A 17,845-nucleotide genomic window follows, 5' to 3' on the forward strand; every position below is an offset into this window, starting at 1 on the left:
AAACCACCACCTCAAGCACCAGATGCTGACCTTTCCCAATGTAAAGGATCAAAGAGATCCTGGGAATAAAACATGCTTCTAAAGCATGTAGGCATCTCTGCACATTCCTGGCCTTAGTATTTTGCTTTCCCAGGCAAGGTGGCCAGTGGGTAAGTGTTGGTTTGTCACCTCTAGCCTACACTTCCCTGAGGGTAGAAAGGGTTAATTTAGAGTTATTTAAACCTCTTTGGTCAGTCTAGAGATTTGTGACTGAGAACACTGAGTTTTAGAGGCTTCCAGACCAAAGCAGCCAGGGCTCACACCTTCACAAAGGGCACGTTTGGGCTGGACAGGCTCACTCAGGGAGACTGAGTAAAAGCTGCCAGCTGGAACGAACACCCTGCAGATCTGTAGCACGCTCAGTCCTTCCCCAGGAAAAGGCAGAGCAGGTTTTTGAGTCATATCTTGCATGTGGATGTAGGGAAGAGGAAAGTTTGTGAGAAACTGAGGATGCTGGACATTTCCATGGGAGCTTCAGCTCACAAACTAAACCCACACTGAAAAGCAGCGGAGACACAGCCTGGGCTGGCAGCCAGGTCAGAGCTCAGTGAAAGTAGAGCATGGAGGAACTGAGGTCTGCACCCTTCCTTAAATATTAATACTCAGGTTGGAGCCTCTCCTGCCAGATTGTTTCCCACCAAACTCCAGGATCCCTATGTCTGTCTCAGTTATCTCCCTTTTCCTAAGCTTTAGCCTCTCAGTCCTGGAGTCCTTCTCTGTAAGCCAGTGGTGTTACAATCTCTCCCACTACTGGGGAGTTTCTGGTGCAGCAGCTGTCATCCTGAAAGTGAAAACTATGATGATTACAGAGCCAGGCATGTTCTTATCATAGAAGCGCCAGGAATAAGTAACTCCATCCCTGCAGCTTATTGCACAGCCCAGTTCTGGTGCTTTTTGGAGAAACATTGCCATTATGGAATCCTTAAAGCTAAGAAAACGGACTGCTCAGCCTGGAGAGGAGAAGGCTCTGGGGTGACCTCACTGTGGCCTTGCAGTGCCTGAAGGGAGCCCACAGGAAAGATGGAGAGAGGCTTGTGACAAGGGCCTGGAGTGACAGGACAAGGGACAATGGCTTCACACTGACAGAGAGGAGGGTTAGATTTGATATGAGGAAGAAATTGTTCCCTGTGAGGGTGGTGAGGCCCTGGCACAGGGTGCCCAGAACAGCTGTGGCTGCCCCATCCCTGGCAGTGTCCAAGGTCAGGCTGGATGGGGCTCTGAGCAACCCGGGACAGTGGAAGGAGTCCCTGCCCAAGGCAGGACGGGTGGGACGGGACGATCTTGAAAATCCCTTCACACCCAAGCAGTCTGTGATTATTCCGCAGTTAATAAAGCGCTCAAGGGCGCTCGGGGCGCGCTGCACTCACACAGCGCGGGGTACCCGGACAACGGTCCAGGCCGGCGCCACGGCCATGGCGGGGCGGGGCGTGGCGTCACGAGCCGGGGCGGGGCGCAGCCCAGCGCGAGGCGTGACGTCACGGGGCGGAGCGGGACAGGCGCAGTTCAACGCAGTGCGTGACGCCATGAGGCGGGGCGGGGCGCAGCCAAAGCGTGTGACGTCACGTGGCGGAGCGAGCAGGCGCGGTCCATGGCTCGGTGTGACGTCACGGGGCGGGGCGGGCAGGCGCGGTCTATCGCGGGGTGTGACGTGCCGGGGCGGGGCGGTGCCCGCGGTGTGTCGGGGCAGCGATGGGGGCACAGCTCAGCGTGGTGAGTGCCGGGGAGCGGCCGGGAGCGGGGTCCCTGCCTGCCCAGCCCCGGCTCTGCCGCAGCGCTCCGGGGCGTGGCGGTGTCCCGGGGTGTCCCCGCGGACCGTGCGGTGCCGGGAGCCCCGCGGTCTCCCCGGGGCGCTGCGGAGGCTCCGGGGCCCCGCGGCTGGGGCGGTGCTGGTGCCTGTGCTGGCTGCCTGGCCGGGGTTTGCCCTGCCGGCTCCGGAGATCTGTGGTTGTTACTGTTGTTATTGTCGTAATTGTTGGGGGCCCGCGCTGTTATTGTTGGGGGCTCTGAAGGCTTGTGGTGTTTTCCAACGTCGGAATAATTTCAGACTGTAGGAGCGTGGGTTTAGAGTGGCTGTGAGGAATAAATTCTTCCCTGTGAGCGTGGTGAGGCCTTGGCACCGATTACCGGAGTTTGGCTCCCCCGGCCCTGGCATTGTCCAAAGGATGGATGTGGCTCTGAGCAGCTCGGGATAGTGGAAGGTGCCCCTGCCCAGGGTGTTGGAACAAGAGGCTCTTTAAGTTCGCTTCCAACACAACCCATTCCATAACTCTATCCACCGTCATGCTTGCTGAGCAGTGGGTCTGCAGCGCTGTCATCTCTGCCACGCCTCGCTCCCCTCTGTTCTCAGCCCCTGTCACGGCTCTGTGCTCAAACACTTCTGTCTCTGGGTTTGTCGGAGGGGCAGGATGGAGCTGGATTCAACATGTGCTCGTTTGGGAACAGCTGCTTATAACATGCACTCAGCAGAGGAGATGAGGCTAAAAGCTGCAGGAGTGAAGAAATCCCCTTATCCGCTTGTTGATTTCTGAAACAGATGAGAAGAATGTTTAGCTGAGACTACTTCAAAAACAGGGTTTTTGAAGCTGAGGGTACGAGGTTTCTCATGCCAAAGCAGCGTTTGGTTTGTGTGTTTGTAGGGCAGGGCAGTGCTGGGGTGTCGAGCCGTGAGCTTGTGTGTTAGACTGTGCAGTGCTCACCACGCCCTGGCAGTGCAGTCTCCATGGCTTTTTGTTATCACACACAGGCCTCTTTCCATGAATAAAAATTCCTGCTCAGTTACTAATTCTGCCTTGTCTGTTTGCAAAGATTTGAGCAGCTGGAAATGATGAGTCACGAGGTCCCCATTTAATGATTCCCCGGCCTTGTTGCTCTCTGCTGCTGGAGACCTGATGCTGTTGCAGTTATCTTAATTAAAATCTTGGTCTGCCCTGTGGTGAGAGTATATAGGCCACTTTTAACCCAGAGAATGCTTTTCATAGCAAGCATGACTTTTTGTAATCATTCAGCCTTCAGTTCTTCCCCTTTTTTCTGTGCACCTGGGGATAAATCTGAGTAAGGGACTAAAATAGCTTTCTGAATTAGTGGGTGTGCCATTTGTTTCCAGGCCAAATCCCATGAGACTTTTGCATTAATTGACCACGAATAACAAATTTCTTTCCACGAGGTTAACGCTGTGTTAAAATTATTTGTTATTGCCTGACAACAGCAGCACTATTTTGTTGTTCATTTTAGATAGCCACATTTGGAAATGGAACTGTTTTAACTTATTAATGTCTCTTTTGAAACACCTGCTGCAGAGTCAGCTTGCTATTGCCACCAGACCTCACTCACATGTTAATTTCTCGTTGGTAATTTCGCTTGCTGCTCTGTCACCTTGAACAACTTCCCTCCCTCTTGCCCTTTCTTGTGACTCAACAACAAAAGTTCTTCCCAGAGCTGCAGTAATCTGGCAGATCTATGAGAGTTAAGGAATAATTTTCCTGTAAACTTCAGCTTCTTCAGAAACAACCTGCATGGAGCTATTTCAGTATTCCCAAATAAAAGTGAAAAATGCAGCATGTGTATGGCATGGTGTGCCCTCAGGCTGTACATGGTGATGATAGATTTTAAACCTGTCCGGCAGCATTTTAAGAAGAGATAATTTATGCTGTCCCACAGGTCTTTTATTAATAATGTAGGAGGTTTTTATAGCCTCCTGAGGGACTGTCACAGTTGCACAAATGCCATTCTAAAATACTGTTCAGGTCCCTTTAAAAGAAAATGAAAGTGAAAACTAAGCAGGCAGACCTTTGAGCTCATTCTTTGAATTTCTGTTGTAGTCATGCTTTTCCCCTCTTCTTTGTTGAAGGGTTGAATAAGAAGTTACTGAGTCAGAGAGGATTTTTATAAGTAGTTGTGCAGTTTATTCTCCTGCCCCAAGGTGAAGAGGGTGGTGTGGTGTCAGAGCATAATTGTGCTGTCTTACAGGGCTTCAGGTGTGGGGAAAATGATAGTAAAGGGACAAGAAGGGCTGTCCCTTGGCAGTGTCCTGCAGCTTAGCTGCTTTCCCAGGGAAGGGGCGCTGCTCTGCATGCACAGCTCTGTGTGGTGGTGGAAGTGCCTGCAGCCAAACTCTGAGCTGGAGGAGGGTGTGTGTGCTGCCAGCACCCAGCAGCAGCGTGGTGTGGCTGGCAAAGCCCTGCTCACCTGCCAGAGAGACCACGGGCTCTGTGGGCAAGTGTGAGACCCCAGATTACGGGATGTCTGCAGCACGTGGGGTGGCCTGTGAAAGGGTCTGTGCAACAGTGGCCCCTGTGTCCAGATGGCAGCTGGGGAGCCTGGAGGGTGGGCACATTCTGCCAGGGCAAAGCCAGCTGCTGGGGGATCCACCTCGGTTGTGTGTATGGAATTCTCACTCATGCACCTTCATTGGTGGGGAAGGGAACAGGATGAGCCTCTCAGTGCTGTTTGTGTATGTTTGGCTGTGTTCAGTGTGGTCAGCCACATGTTTAGGTTGGATATGAGGAAAAGTTTCTTCTTTCCTCAAAGGGTGGTTGGGCACTGGAACTCCCCAAGGAATGGTCACAGCCCCAAGCCTGACAGAGTGCAATGAACATTTGGACAATGTTCTCAGGAAGAGGGTGGGATTGTTGGGGTGTCTTGTGCAGGGCCAGAGGTTGGACGGGATGATCCTGATGGGCTCCTCCCCACTCAGGGTATTCTGTGGTTCTGTGTGTATTTGGACACGTGTGACACGTGTGTCTGTGTGCCTGCTGGAGATGGGGATTCAGGGGGCCTGGGGATATGGAGCTGCGACAGCCTCACTTTGTGTCCAGCTGCCAGCCTGGCAACCCCATGCTAGTGTGCAAGTACCTCAATACAGGAGCGATGCCAGGTCTTCATAAAGCAAATCTGTGGTTTGTTGTGGGGTTTTTTGGGGTTTTTTGGGGTTTTTTTTTTAATAATGCTTCCTCTTCCTGCTCAAATAAGCATGTTCTTTTTGATGGTTAGATTGCCATGACCTAGTACCCTGTTGTTTGTCACCCAAATAACTTGCTCTCATTCTGCATTTGTGTCTGATGCTGTTTCTGTGCTGTTGCAGTTGCGTCAGGTTGTGACATACCCAATATGGCTGATCTACACCACCTTCATGAGGCTCTTCAGGAACCCCCAGCCTGCAATTACCCTGAAGGACCCAGAAGTGAAGTATGCACTGAGGCTGATTGACAAGGAGGTAGGTGCACAGGCAGTGCTGAGCATGGCCTCTCCATGGGCACTGGGAAATGCCTACAGCTTCTGAAGCCTTAGGTGGATACTTTTGTCTTGAGGAAAGGACCTCTTTATAGAAGCTCTTTGTGTGGTATAACTGAGTTCTGCAGTTCTGCAAGCAGCTTGTTTCCAAACAGTTTAGAGTGAAGAATGCTGCTTAGAAATGATCAAACTCTCAGTCATGTGTGTCTCATGTTGTGGAGCTCATCAGCAGAAATTCCCAAACTGTGCACCACTGTTGGGCTAAGGGACACAAGTCCTGCTGTCAGGCAGAGAAGGCAGTGTGAAATGTCCATAATATTTGGAAAGTTATCACTTAGTCTTAATCTGCAGACAAGTATTGTGAAGTATCATTAATGCTTAATCCTGCAGAACGCCAGACTTGTCTTGTTGTAGAACTGAAATCACAAACATTAAATCCCAATAACAGAGCTGACTGTTCTTTTGATTTTCTCTTTCAGGAAGTTAGTCATGACACAAGGAGGTTTCGATTTGCTCTCCCTTCCATGGAGCACGTTCTGGGTCTCCCTCTAGGTACGTTCCTTGTGAAGACTCCAAGTGTTGCTTGCATTAATTACACTACAGGAGATTTTATGGGGTTTTTTCCCTATGTTTTGAATTTGGAACAGTGCTCATGTGGCTGGAGCCGTTACTGAGAGCTCTGCAAGATTATCCTCGAACTATGAGTAATCTGCAGGCTCTGAAATGCAGTGTTTGTGAGTGAACATCCAGCTTGTTTCTGAGGAGAGAGTAGGAACAAACACAGGTCTTCACTTGTACTTTTCCAGTCTCAGCTTTCCAGCATGTGTTATTCCTATGGGGCTGAATCCCTGCAGTCCCTTTCCATGCCCTAAGGCACCACTCTCATCCACTTCTCCTCTAACACATGTGGTTTACCAGATGATCTACTCACTTCTGAATTTCATGGAACTTTTGAATCACCCAGAGGCAGCTGTTTCCAAAAGCCCTGCCACGTGGTGTGGTGCCTTCCATAACAGCTTAGTGCCATTGTTTCCTCCTGCTTGTATAAAGAGCATTTAATTGTGACTTGTGTTTAATAGGATTTCTGCTTTAACAAGCTGCTGCAGTGATCTGTGGCTCCTGTGCTTTGTGGTTGTTCTCAGCACTTTTCCAGGTGTTAAGTTCCATCTTGTTTGGGGTGTTAAAAATCTCTTGATCTTTTTAGTAGCCGTGAAAGCAAAGCTCCTTTCCCTGGCTTGTCCAAAATGGGCATTGAGGAGTGGTTTGCAGGGTAAGACTTGGGAAGCAGAGAGAGCTGAAAGCTGCAGAGGATGGAAAAGCAGCTGTGAGCAGCAGAGCTGCAGTTGGGTGGCAGATGCTATTTAGTCCAGCCCCAGCATTTGCCTTTTATCACCAAAAACACTTGAGTTTCATTCTGAGGGAGAGGGTTGTATATGGCCCCATGCAGAGGCTTCCAACTTTACATCCTGTCAGGGTGGGATGAAGCTCTAACAGGTGAGGGCATAAGGCACATTTTCCCTCCGGGAGGGCACCTTTTCTGCTGTCTACCAGTTCTTGTGAGATGTGCCCCAGTAGCAGCCCCACTGTGCAGGCTGACAGTCTGCAGTGGTCACCAGGGGTCAGTGGGTCTGTGCCTGCAGCCCCTTCTGCCCTAGAGAAGGAACAGGAGCTGCCTGCTGCTGCTCCCTCCAGGTGTCCCCTAGCAGGATGTCTGTAGGCTTCACTGGGAGGGTTACTGGAACATGGTGTCCATGTACAGCTTCAGGTGAGTCATGGTTGCTCATTCCCCAAGTCACAGGTAGCACATCTTCCTTCACCTAGCACTTTGTAATCCTTCTGAGGTAAGGAATTAACCATACCTGAAGAGTCAGCTGCTTCTGGAGCTATGTGATATGGTCATTATGGACATTTGCAAACCAGCTCCTGGTTAAATCCCTTCTCTGTGTTTCTGTAACAGGCAGAGGAGCTGTGCCATCACTGGAGATGCTTTGTTCTGTTGATCTAATGGTGATAATAAACTCAAAACCTCTCCCTCCCCTCTTAGTTAATCTTCACTTGGGTGTCTTTAGAATGCTGGAATTTTATAGGAAAACCTTCCATAGAATTTAGTTGTTTTCTTGTTTTTTCAGAAAAAAATATGTAGTCATTGAGAAGAGAAACTGTTGTAGAAAGCTCAGAGGATGTGTGACAGATGGAAACGTGGTTTCTGCATTCACACGTTAAGCTGGAGGAGCAGCAGGGTTAGAAAAGTGCTTTGTGTCTAGGTAGCCTTACCAAAGGCAGCTGGAGAGCTCCTGGGAGATGTGAGGGATCTGATCAAAGCAAGAACAGTTACAAATTCAGTTTTACCTAAACTGTGGCAGTGTAAAACTAATACATTAATAACGATGTGTGAACAGCATTGGACAGTTTTCCCCTCCCATGTCCCTTTTATTTGTCTGTACAGGAAAGACAAATCCCATCTTTTGAAAGATCTCAGGTACAGTTCAGGCTTTGGTAAATGTAAAAGCATGAAGTTATGATTGACACACAGAATTAGCAGCAGAGTTGTCTGTCCTTCCAGGTAGACCTCTGCATGGCTAACAGCTCTGGCAAGGTGTTGCAGTGTCAGGAAAATAAGAAAGGAAGAAGTGATGCCCCAAAATAAGGTAGTTAGAGCTTTGAGGCTGCATTTCAGTCCATACCAACTCAGCACATCCACTGAAAGAAAAATCTTTTGAAAGAAAACTAGTTTTGGGTGTGGTTTTTTCCTGCAACAGGGCAGCACATCTACCTGTCTGCACGGATTGATGGAGCTCTGGTTGTCAGACCTTACACTCCGGTTTCCAGTGATGATGACAAGGGCTTTGTGGATCTTGTTGTCAAGGTGAGAATGTCATGTTCTGTTCCCAGGCTGGGCAACTTCTGAGCCACTTTGCAGTGTGTTTGTGTGAAATTGGGTGTGCTGACTTCTCTTCAGGAATGTGCCATTATGTACAGTCCACATGGCATTTTGCAGGCACTTCTTTAGTGAGGGTGTCTCATGAGATGCTGCATCATTTTCTACCCTCTGTGTACACCTGCAGATTTCATATGCCTTTTAATTCTTCTGGAATAAGGAATTAACCTTGCCTGAATGGGCAGCTGCTTCTGAGTTGATGGAATTTGGTCATTATGATTACTGAGAGTGGTAATCATTATCGTGACTGATCCAGGCAGTGGAAATGATTGATTTAGTTGGTAAGAATGGGATTTTAATTCTTGTGATAGTGTACTTTCATTTTGCCTCTTGGTAGCTAGACTATCTATCATTTAAAGCTGTTGGGAATTTAAAATATGAATATCTGCACTGGGTTTCCTCTTAGAATTTTGCTCTTTGGAATCACAGTGTTTTGGGGTTTTCCTTTATTTTTTAGCACCTTTTAAACTTTGCTGTGAATTGTGGTGATTATTATCAGCATTTTCTGTGTTGCAGAACTATAGTGGAGGAATCAAAGGTGCCTGTCCAAAAATGGGGCAGGAGTGGCATTTTGATCATTTGTCAGTCAGATGTTGCATTTCTTTATGGGGTAGTTGTGTGTTTTGCATGAGGAGTATTTGTACCTAAAGATTTGAAGCAGCAATGCTCTTCTCTGAGCTGTGAGATTGAGTTGCTTCATTATTGTTTTTGCAGGTCTACTTCAGAGGTGTCCATCCCAAGTTTCCTGATGGGGGGAAGATGTCTCAATACTTGGACAGCCTGAAAATAGGGGACACCATTGACTTCAGAGGACCAAGTGGCCTCCTTGTGTACAAAGGAAAAGGCAAGGCTGGTTTGGAAGATAGAATTTACCCAGAGTAAACAGTACAGCAAAAATGTCTTATTACTACAGAAGGGCTTTTCATTGATGCTGTTCTCAAGTAAGGGATGGGTTTTTTCCATGCTTATATGGACACAGTTTATACACTGGGTATTTGCACTGCCCACTGCTAATTTCCCAAGTAAAAATGAACTTTATGAGTAGGCATTACTTTTATGTCAATGTAAAATATCTCGTGTTAGGATAATGCAGCCACAAAAGTGTCACAGAAACCTTCTGGCAGTTCTGTGTGAAGCAGAACTCCGACATGTGGTTTTCCAGAGCTTTGTATGTAGCATTCATGTTATCCTGGATGAAGAGAGGATGTTGTTGTGAATACAACACAACATTTTGGGGAGTTTCAGACTCTCTGTTGTGTTTGGCTGAAACGGGCAAATCTGCTCAAAAAGAGAAAAATTTTAAAAACCCACCATGCTACGTATTTTATGTTTTCCCTTAAAATAATCTGCTGAGGGGAAATAAACTCTCTTAGTGAGCTTATTTCTCCTGAACAGTTCCTTAGTGTAGAACTGTTTCCAGAATCTGGGCTTGTGCATGTCACTGGGGGTATGGGATGTGAGCAAATTGAAATGCAGTTGGTGTGTGTGTCGACTGTGATCAGGGATAAGTCATAACCCATGTCAGTGTCTGATGTTACCACCTCATGTCTTAAAATCATCTTTCACGATTGCTTTAATTTGGGACATCTTCACCTTTTCTGTTCTCTGGGAGGGAGGGTGACAGGGCTGAAATGAAGCCAATTTAGCAGGATGTGCTAGAAAGGGATAACAGGAGGTGTTTCCTGCTTGCTTCAGTGTTTTCCATCTCTTTCTCTCTTCAGGCAGGTTTGATATTCGGCCAGAGAAGAAAGCTGAACCGGTTACCAAGACAGTGAAATACGTGGGGATGATTGCAGGGGGGACTGGTAGGTATCTGTAAGGATTCATCTCTGGTTTCTGACAGCTGGTAGATGCTCACATTTTCCCACTTGTCCCTTCTTTTACTCCCTGTCCTCACATCACTGACCTGCCTCTCTCTTCCAGGGATAACACCTATGCTGCAGATCATTCGAGCAATCATAAAGGACAAAGATGACCCCACCACTTGCCAGCTGCTGTTTGCTAATCAGGTAATTCTGTCCTTTTTTCTGTTTGTAGTGTTTTACTTACACTACACTTAGTCCACTACTTAGCAGGACTCCACTCAGCAAATGAAATGACAGAGATACAAACCCTGAGGGGAGAAGTGAACTGAAATGTTGTAAACCTCCCATGTAAAAGCACCGTGATAAATTGAGGGTTTAGCATTATTACAGAAATGTTTGCTAATGTTTGCCTTCCTGTGACTCATTGCTCTGTTTCTAATCCAGTTTATGAATGTTAAATCCCTGCATTCCTTTGTGCAAGTTGTTAATGTTTTGGGCAGACTTTCAGAGCTCTGTTTCTTAGTGGAAACATGAAAGGGGTGGACATTTGTCTCCTCCAGCAATTTTACCTCCCCAGCTTTGCAGCAGTGTTTGTGGAACCTTTCTGTCTGAGGACACCCTGGGTGAGGCTAAAACTAACTGTGGTCTCCAGCAGGTCCCTCAGTTACAGAGCTATGATTCTTCTTGGCTGTCTGCTTTCATTTCCATCCCCCCGTCATGTTTTTTGCATGCTTCTCTTGCTCCTTGAGGTGTGGCATGCTGGTCAGAGGGAAGCTCTCTCATCCATGGAATCCTTGCAAGAGAGATTTTTTGGATAACCCAGATGTTGCGGTGCTGCTGGGCAACACCCCTTCTTTGGCTGATGTTCTTCTGCTGTGAATCTTTCTGCTTTTTAATTTCTCCCTCTAATGAATATTTGTGTCTGGATCATGAGTCATTATTTGTGGTGAGCTTCACTTCATGCTTGTGGTTTTTATCTTCTTTGGGCTCTCCTCTATTTTTCTTCTCATATTCAGTTGTGTGCTCATTTCATTTGTGCCGTATCTGGGCCTACAAGAAAGATGGAGAGAGACTCTTGGCAGAGGCCTGGGGTGACAGGACAAGGGGCAATGGCTTCACACTGACAGAGAGGAGGTTTAGATGGGAGATGAGGAAGAAATTGTTCCCTGTGAGGGTGGTGAGGCCCTGGCACAGGGTGCCCAGAGCAGCTGTGGCTGCCCCTGGGTCCCTGGAAGTGTCCAACGCCAGGCTGGAAGGGGCTTGGAGCAACCTGGGGGATGGAATCCAGCCTGGATGGGCTTTAAGGTCCCTTCCAACCCAGGCAGTTCTGTGATACCTGAGTTACAACCTGGGGTTTTTCTGCCCAGGAGCTATGATGCAAGTGCTGAGATTCCCTGTTCTGAGGAGCCCTGCCAGTGCTCTCTGCTGCTGGCTGGAGCCCTGGGATGTGGCATAAAGTGCAGTGGTATCAGGGCAGGAGGGCCAGGATTTGCTGGGAATGATTCAGAAAGGCTAACACAGGCTGGAGCTGCTTTAGTAGCATGGGAAAGCCACTGCACATAGGAGGGAGAGCCTGGGGAGCAGTTCCCTGCCTGGTAGCAACAGCCTATGGAAGCATCAGTCCCTGGCTTTAAAGAGTCCTTGCACCCAGTAACCACAAATAGAAAGCAGGTTTTTAAAATATTTTAAAGTGTTTAAAATGATGTACATGAGCTCCTACTGTGCTTCTGTCTAGCACACTTTGAGTTGGCCAGAGGCAGTAGGAGTTTTCCTGGAGCATCCACAGCTGCAGATCCAGGAATAGCACCTTCTCTAAGGAGGAATAGCTGCTGCACATTACTCATCTCCACAGTTAGGGACTTAGTGATGACCTCAGTGCCAAATTACCATGGCTTCAGGAGATGGCAGCACTTTCAGTCCCTACCCTTTTCCTTCCTGCCCAGATTGCAGCTGCCCTGAGGGAAATAAGACTTTCCTTTGGCCTTCAGTGGTGCTGCATCAGGGAGGAGCTGAACTTGATACCCTCAGTAATGTTTATTGTTCCAGCCAGAACTTGATACCCTTTTGGTTGTTCATTCCACATGCTTTTTAAAAGCCAAGCAGTTCCCATATGGCAGTGCTGCTGATACTTGAATTGGCAAAGGTGAAAAAACTGGCCTTTCCTGTCTGTATGGCACAGTATGAAGGGGTAGGGAGATAGTTCTGTGCAGTCACAATTAGTTTTTTAATGTAATAGTGCTAAAAAGGGCTCTATTCTTCTGATTCCCTGACAAAGTGATGGTTCTGCTTCATTTTATTTTTAGAGGGAAGGCATTGCATGGTCAGGATTTGGGAAAGTTATGAGCTTTTTATTAGCCCTCCCACAGGCTAGGCGTGGAAATAACTTGGGTTTGGTCTCTTCAGCCTTTAAAATGGAGTTGAATCATCTCTTCCATCTCTCAGGGCTGTGCAATATGTGCTGCTCTGTGGCCATCTGAGGGCTGCACTCAGGCTGTGATCACTGTTTTCCTTGTCCTGCAGACTGAGAAGGATATCCTGCTACGTTCCGAGCTCGATGAGATCCAGGCTCAGAATCCCGGTCGCTTCAAGTGCTGGTACACGCTGGACACGGCCCCTGACAGTAAGACCTGAAGTGCCACTTTAACATGTGGAACTCATGTGCTTTACAGGAGACATGCTATGCCACGTGTGTATTTCTGAGCTTCATGATTCATTTCTTGCTGAGTGAATGTCTGAGTGCATCTGGTGGCATCATTCTCCATGCAGGGATGCACACAGGCTCAGAGAAGTGTTTCCAAAGCTCACCCCAGGCAGTGCAGTGCAGTGTTCTTCCTGTGGCTACACCTGAGTATTTACCATGAGCTCCTGTGGAGGGTGACCTTCTTTTCTCCTTCCCCACAGACATAAATATAACATGTTGTCCTTGTGTTTGGAGCCTGTCCTTGAGGCAGCTGCAGTGCCAGAGGCACTGTGTACCTCACAGGCACAGGTCTCTGCCTGAGCTTGCTAAACAAGCTTGAGGAAGAGAAGGCTAAACAGTGTCATTCCTTGTGGTTTTCCTTTCTTACCATTCCTTGTCATGCCCACCCATGTCAGGATAGGTTCACACTTGTATCCAGTGGGAGTTTGGGGCAGAGAAGGAAAAGTCATGTGCCTTCTCTTCCTTGTGACCAAGAATACACCTCTGGTACACTGAGGGAAGGGTCTTGACCTCCCCACAGTCTCTTGTTGTGTCATCCACTGTAATTAGAGTTCTCCTGGAATTTCTGATCGCCATTCCTTCTTTGGGGAAATTGTGAACTGATCGTGGCAGTTGGGATAAAAGTTCCCCTTTGGACCACCTCAAGACTGTTCTGCAGACTTCCACTATTTATATATGAAACCTGACCAAAACTGGGATAAAAGAAATGTGTCAGTCTTATGGTGCCCAAAAGTTTGGGTCAGCAGCAGCAGCACAAGTTTGTTCTGCATCCAGGACTGGGGCTGTGATGGTTAAACCTGAATCCCAGTAAAACTGACTGTTGCTGTAAGTATTCCAACTGGGAACAACTTCATCAGCAGGATTTCTCCTTTCTAAAGTGACTTGTATCACTCTTCCTCCTTTTAACCTCATTCCCTTTCCTCTACTTTGATTTTTTTTTTAACAGATTGGGATTACAGCCAAGGATTTGTGAACCAAGAGATGATCAGAGAGCACCTACCCCCACCTCAGAATGATGTTCTGATCCTCATGTGTGGACCTCCTCCAATGATCCAGTATGCTTGCATTCCCAACCTGGACAAACTGGGCTATGCCAAGGACATGAGGTTCTCCTTCTAAACACAACTGTTACTCAGAGATCTTGTGTAGAGGGGAAGGAAAAAAAAAACGTTTAATGGGGAACAGGACAAAGTTACAGAGGTGGCTGATGCACAGTGCTGGGAAAATACATTTACATTAAAAAATGCTTCATATTTTCAGACTCTCTGGCAAGTAAGACACATAACTGTGCTAAACCTGTGTGTGGAGAGGTGGTGATGCCTCATGCTCTGTGTTGTGTGACCCATGTCCAGGGAGGATAGTGCAGCTGCTCAGGGCAGCACACACTCATTTATGCTTTTTCTTAGTGCTATAATCAAGTGGCAGTAATATCCTACTTCCTAACACTGTGCATACCTAGGATTTTATTCAGTATGAACTATGAAAACAGTGAAAAGTGTTGAATTATTCACCTTGCTTATACCAAATTGTAATCCTTACAGAGCTCTGAGGGCCAGGAGTGTTTGCCTTGTATCCATAACCCTTGCAACATCAGTTTAAAGATAATACTTGTTGAGTTGAAGGATGCCAATTAACCATTTATGACTGAAGGTGTTGCAGCTGCCTCGTAAATCAAACCAGAGAGGTAGGCAGTGATAAAAAATGGCTTTCCTTTGTGTTTTGGAATAGCCTCTCTAAAGTGCAAACACTTTACCATCTGGTCACAGTTCTCATCCCTGGGCAATGAAAGAAACTACAGAAGGTGGCTTTGGGTACTGTTCCACAAGTACCTTGAATTTTTTGCTTGATAATGTGTGGGATACTGAAAAAAAAAATCTTAATTTTGTATTTACTTTTAAGTACTGGGCGATGGCAGAGGAATACAAAAGCAGTTCTTCTGCATGTCCTGTGCAGTGAAAAAAAAATGCTGGGTGAAAGCTGGATACGGTTGTCTTGTTAATTGTTTCCAGAGATGGATTTGGACTGAAGGGAGCCCAGATTTCATTGCCAGGGGGGTTTTGGCAGGCAGCCCTGCCCTGGGTGCAGTAGCACCCAATCACCTCCGTGTCTTGATCGGGCAGAGCTCCCCAGGGTTTGCTTGGTAAGGATGCACAGGAACAGCCTTAAATCACCAAACTGACAGCAAATTCAAGTGTCTCACTGAGTCTAAAACTGTTTCCTAGAAGCTGTCTACTACAGCTTCAAGTTTTATTTTTTTAATATCCTTTTTTACAGCAGCCTTTTGCCTAGTTTTTAGGACACAGCAGGCATCTTGCGTGCCCAACCTTCTGCTTCTGACCAGCAGAGATGCTGCTGAGGTTAGAGGTGTCCTGCAAGGAGTCTAGGAAGCTAAAAACCTTGTTCTGATTATGACATCAGAGTGACTGAAAGGATATTTAGTCATGTATGAAGTACTGTGGGTGCTGAGGTAGCTACAGGTGTCAGTGTACAATAGCAATTTTTAAAGATTGGGTAGGAATTTGAGGTTATAGCTCACTGTATTTTCTTTTCTACCCATACAACAGGTGGGTACTGTGTATTTAAAAGGTTCATTTTTCAGCAAGAATTAAAAGATAAAGATACTACAGTTAATTTAAGGAACCTCAACTAGATAATATTGTTATTAATTTTATTAATTTGACATTTGCCTCAAGTATTGAATTTTTGATGTGTGCTTAGGAAACTTTTCTTTAATACTATGCTCTAAAGTTGAAATACTACTCAATTTTTTAAGTTTTAGTCCCTGTTTGGAAGGCAAAAAGCAGAAATATGAGAGAAGTGATCTTGCTGCTGGTCTGTGTCACTGTGGGATATGCATAGATTTTTTTCATTATTGTATTTACCAAGGTCATTCCCATCCTTTTTTATCCGAATAAAGTTTTGGAAAGCTGAGTTTCATGAAAACTGATTCATATTCTGATTATTCTTAAGTTGGAGTTTCCCTTGGCAGCAAAATCAGTGGGTAAACCCAGCATGTCCTTGAAGGGCCATAAGATCCCAGATAGCCAATCCCCAATTCCCTCAGGATTTGTTCACTGAAGCTTTTCAGGGTTAATTTAGCAAACTTAAGGTTTTGACGATTTCATGATCAAAACAACAATAAATCTGCGAAACTTAACTAAAGCTGGCTAAAAGTGCTCCCTGCTGATGACTAATTAAAACAACTCATTAAAAAGGAGTAGGATAATAAAGCAATTCTTGGCTTTCCAACACTAAAAGTACCAGAGGGTTCTGTTATATGGGTTTGGGGGATATTTGGCAGAAATTTATGATGGCCCAGGTTGGACTAGGCTTTTAACACTCCCTGGATTCACTCCTTGGGCATTCCAGCGTGCACTGCACAGGTTTTTTCAGGGAAATCCCTTGATCCTCAAGTCCATGTGAGTTGAAAGCAACAAGATGCTTCTTGGGCATTTTGAAGTATTTGGTATGTCCTAAATGTTAAGTTTGAATTAATGCAAAATTTCCAGGATTGTTGTTCCAATTGGAATTGCTGGTTTAGGGATGGCTCAGTCTGGATTTGGAGTTGTGGGCACCGAGCGCTCCTTGTGTCAGCTTTAGGTCTGGATTGGTGGGAATTGTTGGAGGAAGGAGAAGGGAATTGAAATGCACAGATCCATTCCTGGAGAAATGATCAGGATGGGAGAAAAGAGGGTGTGGAACTGCTGAGAGCTCCTGGAGAGAGGGAAAGGATCCAAGGATTGGAAGCAAAAGCTGTGGAACAAAGCCTGAAAAGGGGAGGGAGGAAAGAGGGAAAGAATCCCTGCTCCAGGAATCCAGCAGGGGCCAGGAGAGGATCATTTTCCATCCACCAGCTCTTGGTGAAATGCTAATAGTGAAGGTCAAAGGAAATTATTTGTTTGCTGTAAGGTTTGGAATGAAAGGTGCTCTTCCAGAGGGGGGAACATTCACCTGTTAAAATTCTGTTGGATAAAGGAAAAGAGGGAGGAAGCAAGTGGGGAATGAACAGGTGGAGTTTTGGTGGATACAGACATGGGAAGGGGCTCTTAGGTAAATACACGTCACAGGTACCACCAAAAAAAGCCCAAACTGCCCATTTCTCCAAGCTCTGACATTCCAGAGGAGTAACCAGTGGTTAGCACATCCATTTCTATATTTCTTGGATGCCCAGTGCCTTGTTGGGAAGAGATACTATTAGGAAATGAACAAATCCAGGTATGTAATTTCTGATAGTAAAGCCCTGGGGGCCCAGGTTTTGATATTCTTCCAGCAACCAAACCCAACAGAGGGAATCCTGGAGGAGGTGGGAAACACTGTCACTATGTTGGTGGAATTCATGGGAAATGGAAAGCAGCAGAAGCAGTAAGAACAGAGCTGGAACCAGACTCCAGCTGGGTAAGGCAGACACCAAATCCTTTGAAATTAGAACTGGGCAAGGGTGAGAAGAATTAACTGCTAAATTTGTACCCCATGGGATACTCCATGAGAAGATCTGGACAGGGGACTGTTCTCAGATGGGAGCAGTGAGCCTTGGAATTGTCTGAAGGGAAGAAGGAGGGATCCTTTCAGCACAAGGATCAGCTGTCAAACATGAAGATGTTATCAGGAAATCACTCAGAACTGTTCAGTTCCCAAGCCAAGTCAATCTCCTGCCTCGTGAAGCTCAGAACTCTGGGAAGACCCCTACTAAAGCTGGCTAAAAGTGGTCCCTGCTGATGACTAATTAAAACAACTCATTAAAAAGGAGGTAGGATTGTTTCAGGACTCTCAAACTCATCTTGCCAAGATCAGAGCTCTCTGCCCACCAAGGACCCAGCAAGCAGCAGGGACGTTTCTCCCACTCTCCAGCAGAGACCTCCTCCTTCCACATCCAGGGAAGTGCAGCCACTCAGGGGACACCAGCTTAGACCTGGGCTGGGAACACGAGAGGGACAAGAAATATTTTTAAGTTATTCCAACCCCAGCAATGTCCAGACCTGGGAGAAGGCACTTCCTACACCACTTTTGGAATTTTCTTCCCTGTCTCTTCCAGCTTTGGAAGGTTTCTGTGGGAGCTTGACTTACTTGTGCCGTTCAGAAGCTGTGCATCCCTGAATCATTCCCTTGGGAACATGAAGCTTCTCTTGTGCAATT

General features: G+C 46.7%; 1 protein-coding gene across 1 annotated transcript; it reads left to right on the plus strand.

The window, feature by feature from the left end:
• Positions 1-1,611: 1,611 nt before the first annotated feature.
• Positions 1,612-15,655, plus strand: LOC134549660 (NADH-cytochrome b5 reductase 3-like). Its single transcript, XM_063395472.1, has 9 exons — positions 1,612-1,749; positions 5,120-5,251; positions 5,748-5,820; positions 8,028-8,134; positions 8,921-9,050; positions 9,928-10,011; positions 10,130-10,215; positions 12,532-12,631; positions 13,659-15,655. Exons 1-9 carry the CDS (start codon positions 1,729-1,731, stop codon positions 13,829-13,831), a joined length of 906 nt encoding a protein of 301 aa, XP_063251542.1. The 5' UTR covers positions 1,612-1,728; the 3' UTR covers positions 13,832-15,655.
• The last annotated feature ends 2,190 nt before the right edge of the window (positions 15,656-17,845 follow it).

This window comes from Prinia subflava, chromosome 4 (assembly GCF_021018805.1).
Source record: "Prinia subflava isolate CZ2003 ecotype Zambia chromosome 4, Cam_Psub_1.2, whole genome shotgun sequence".
NCBI lineage: Eukaryota > Metazoa > Chordata > Aves > Passeriformes > Cisticolidae > Prinia > Prinia subflava.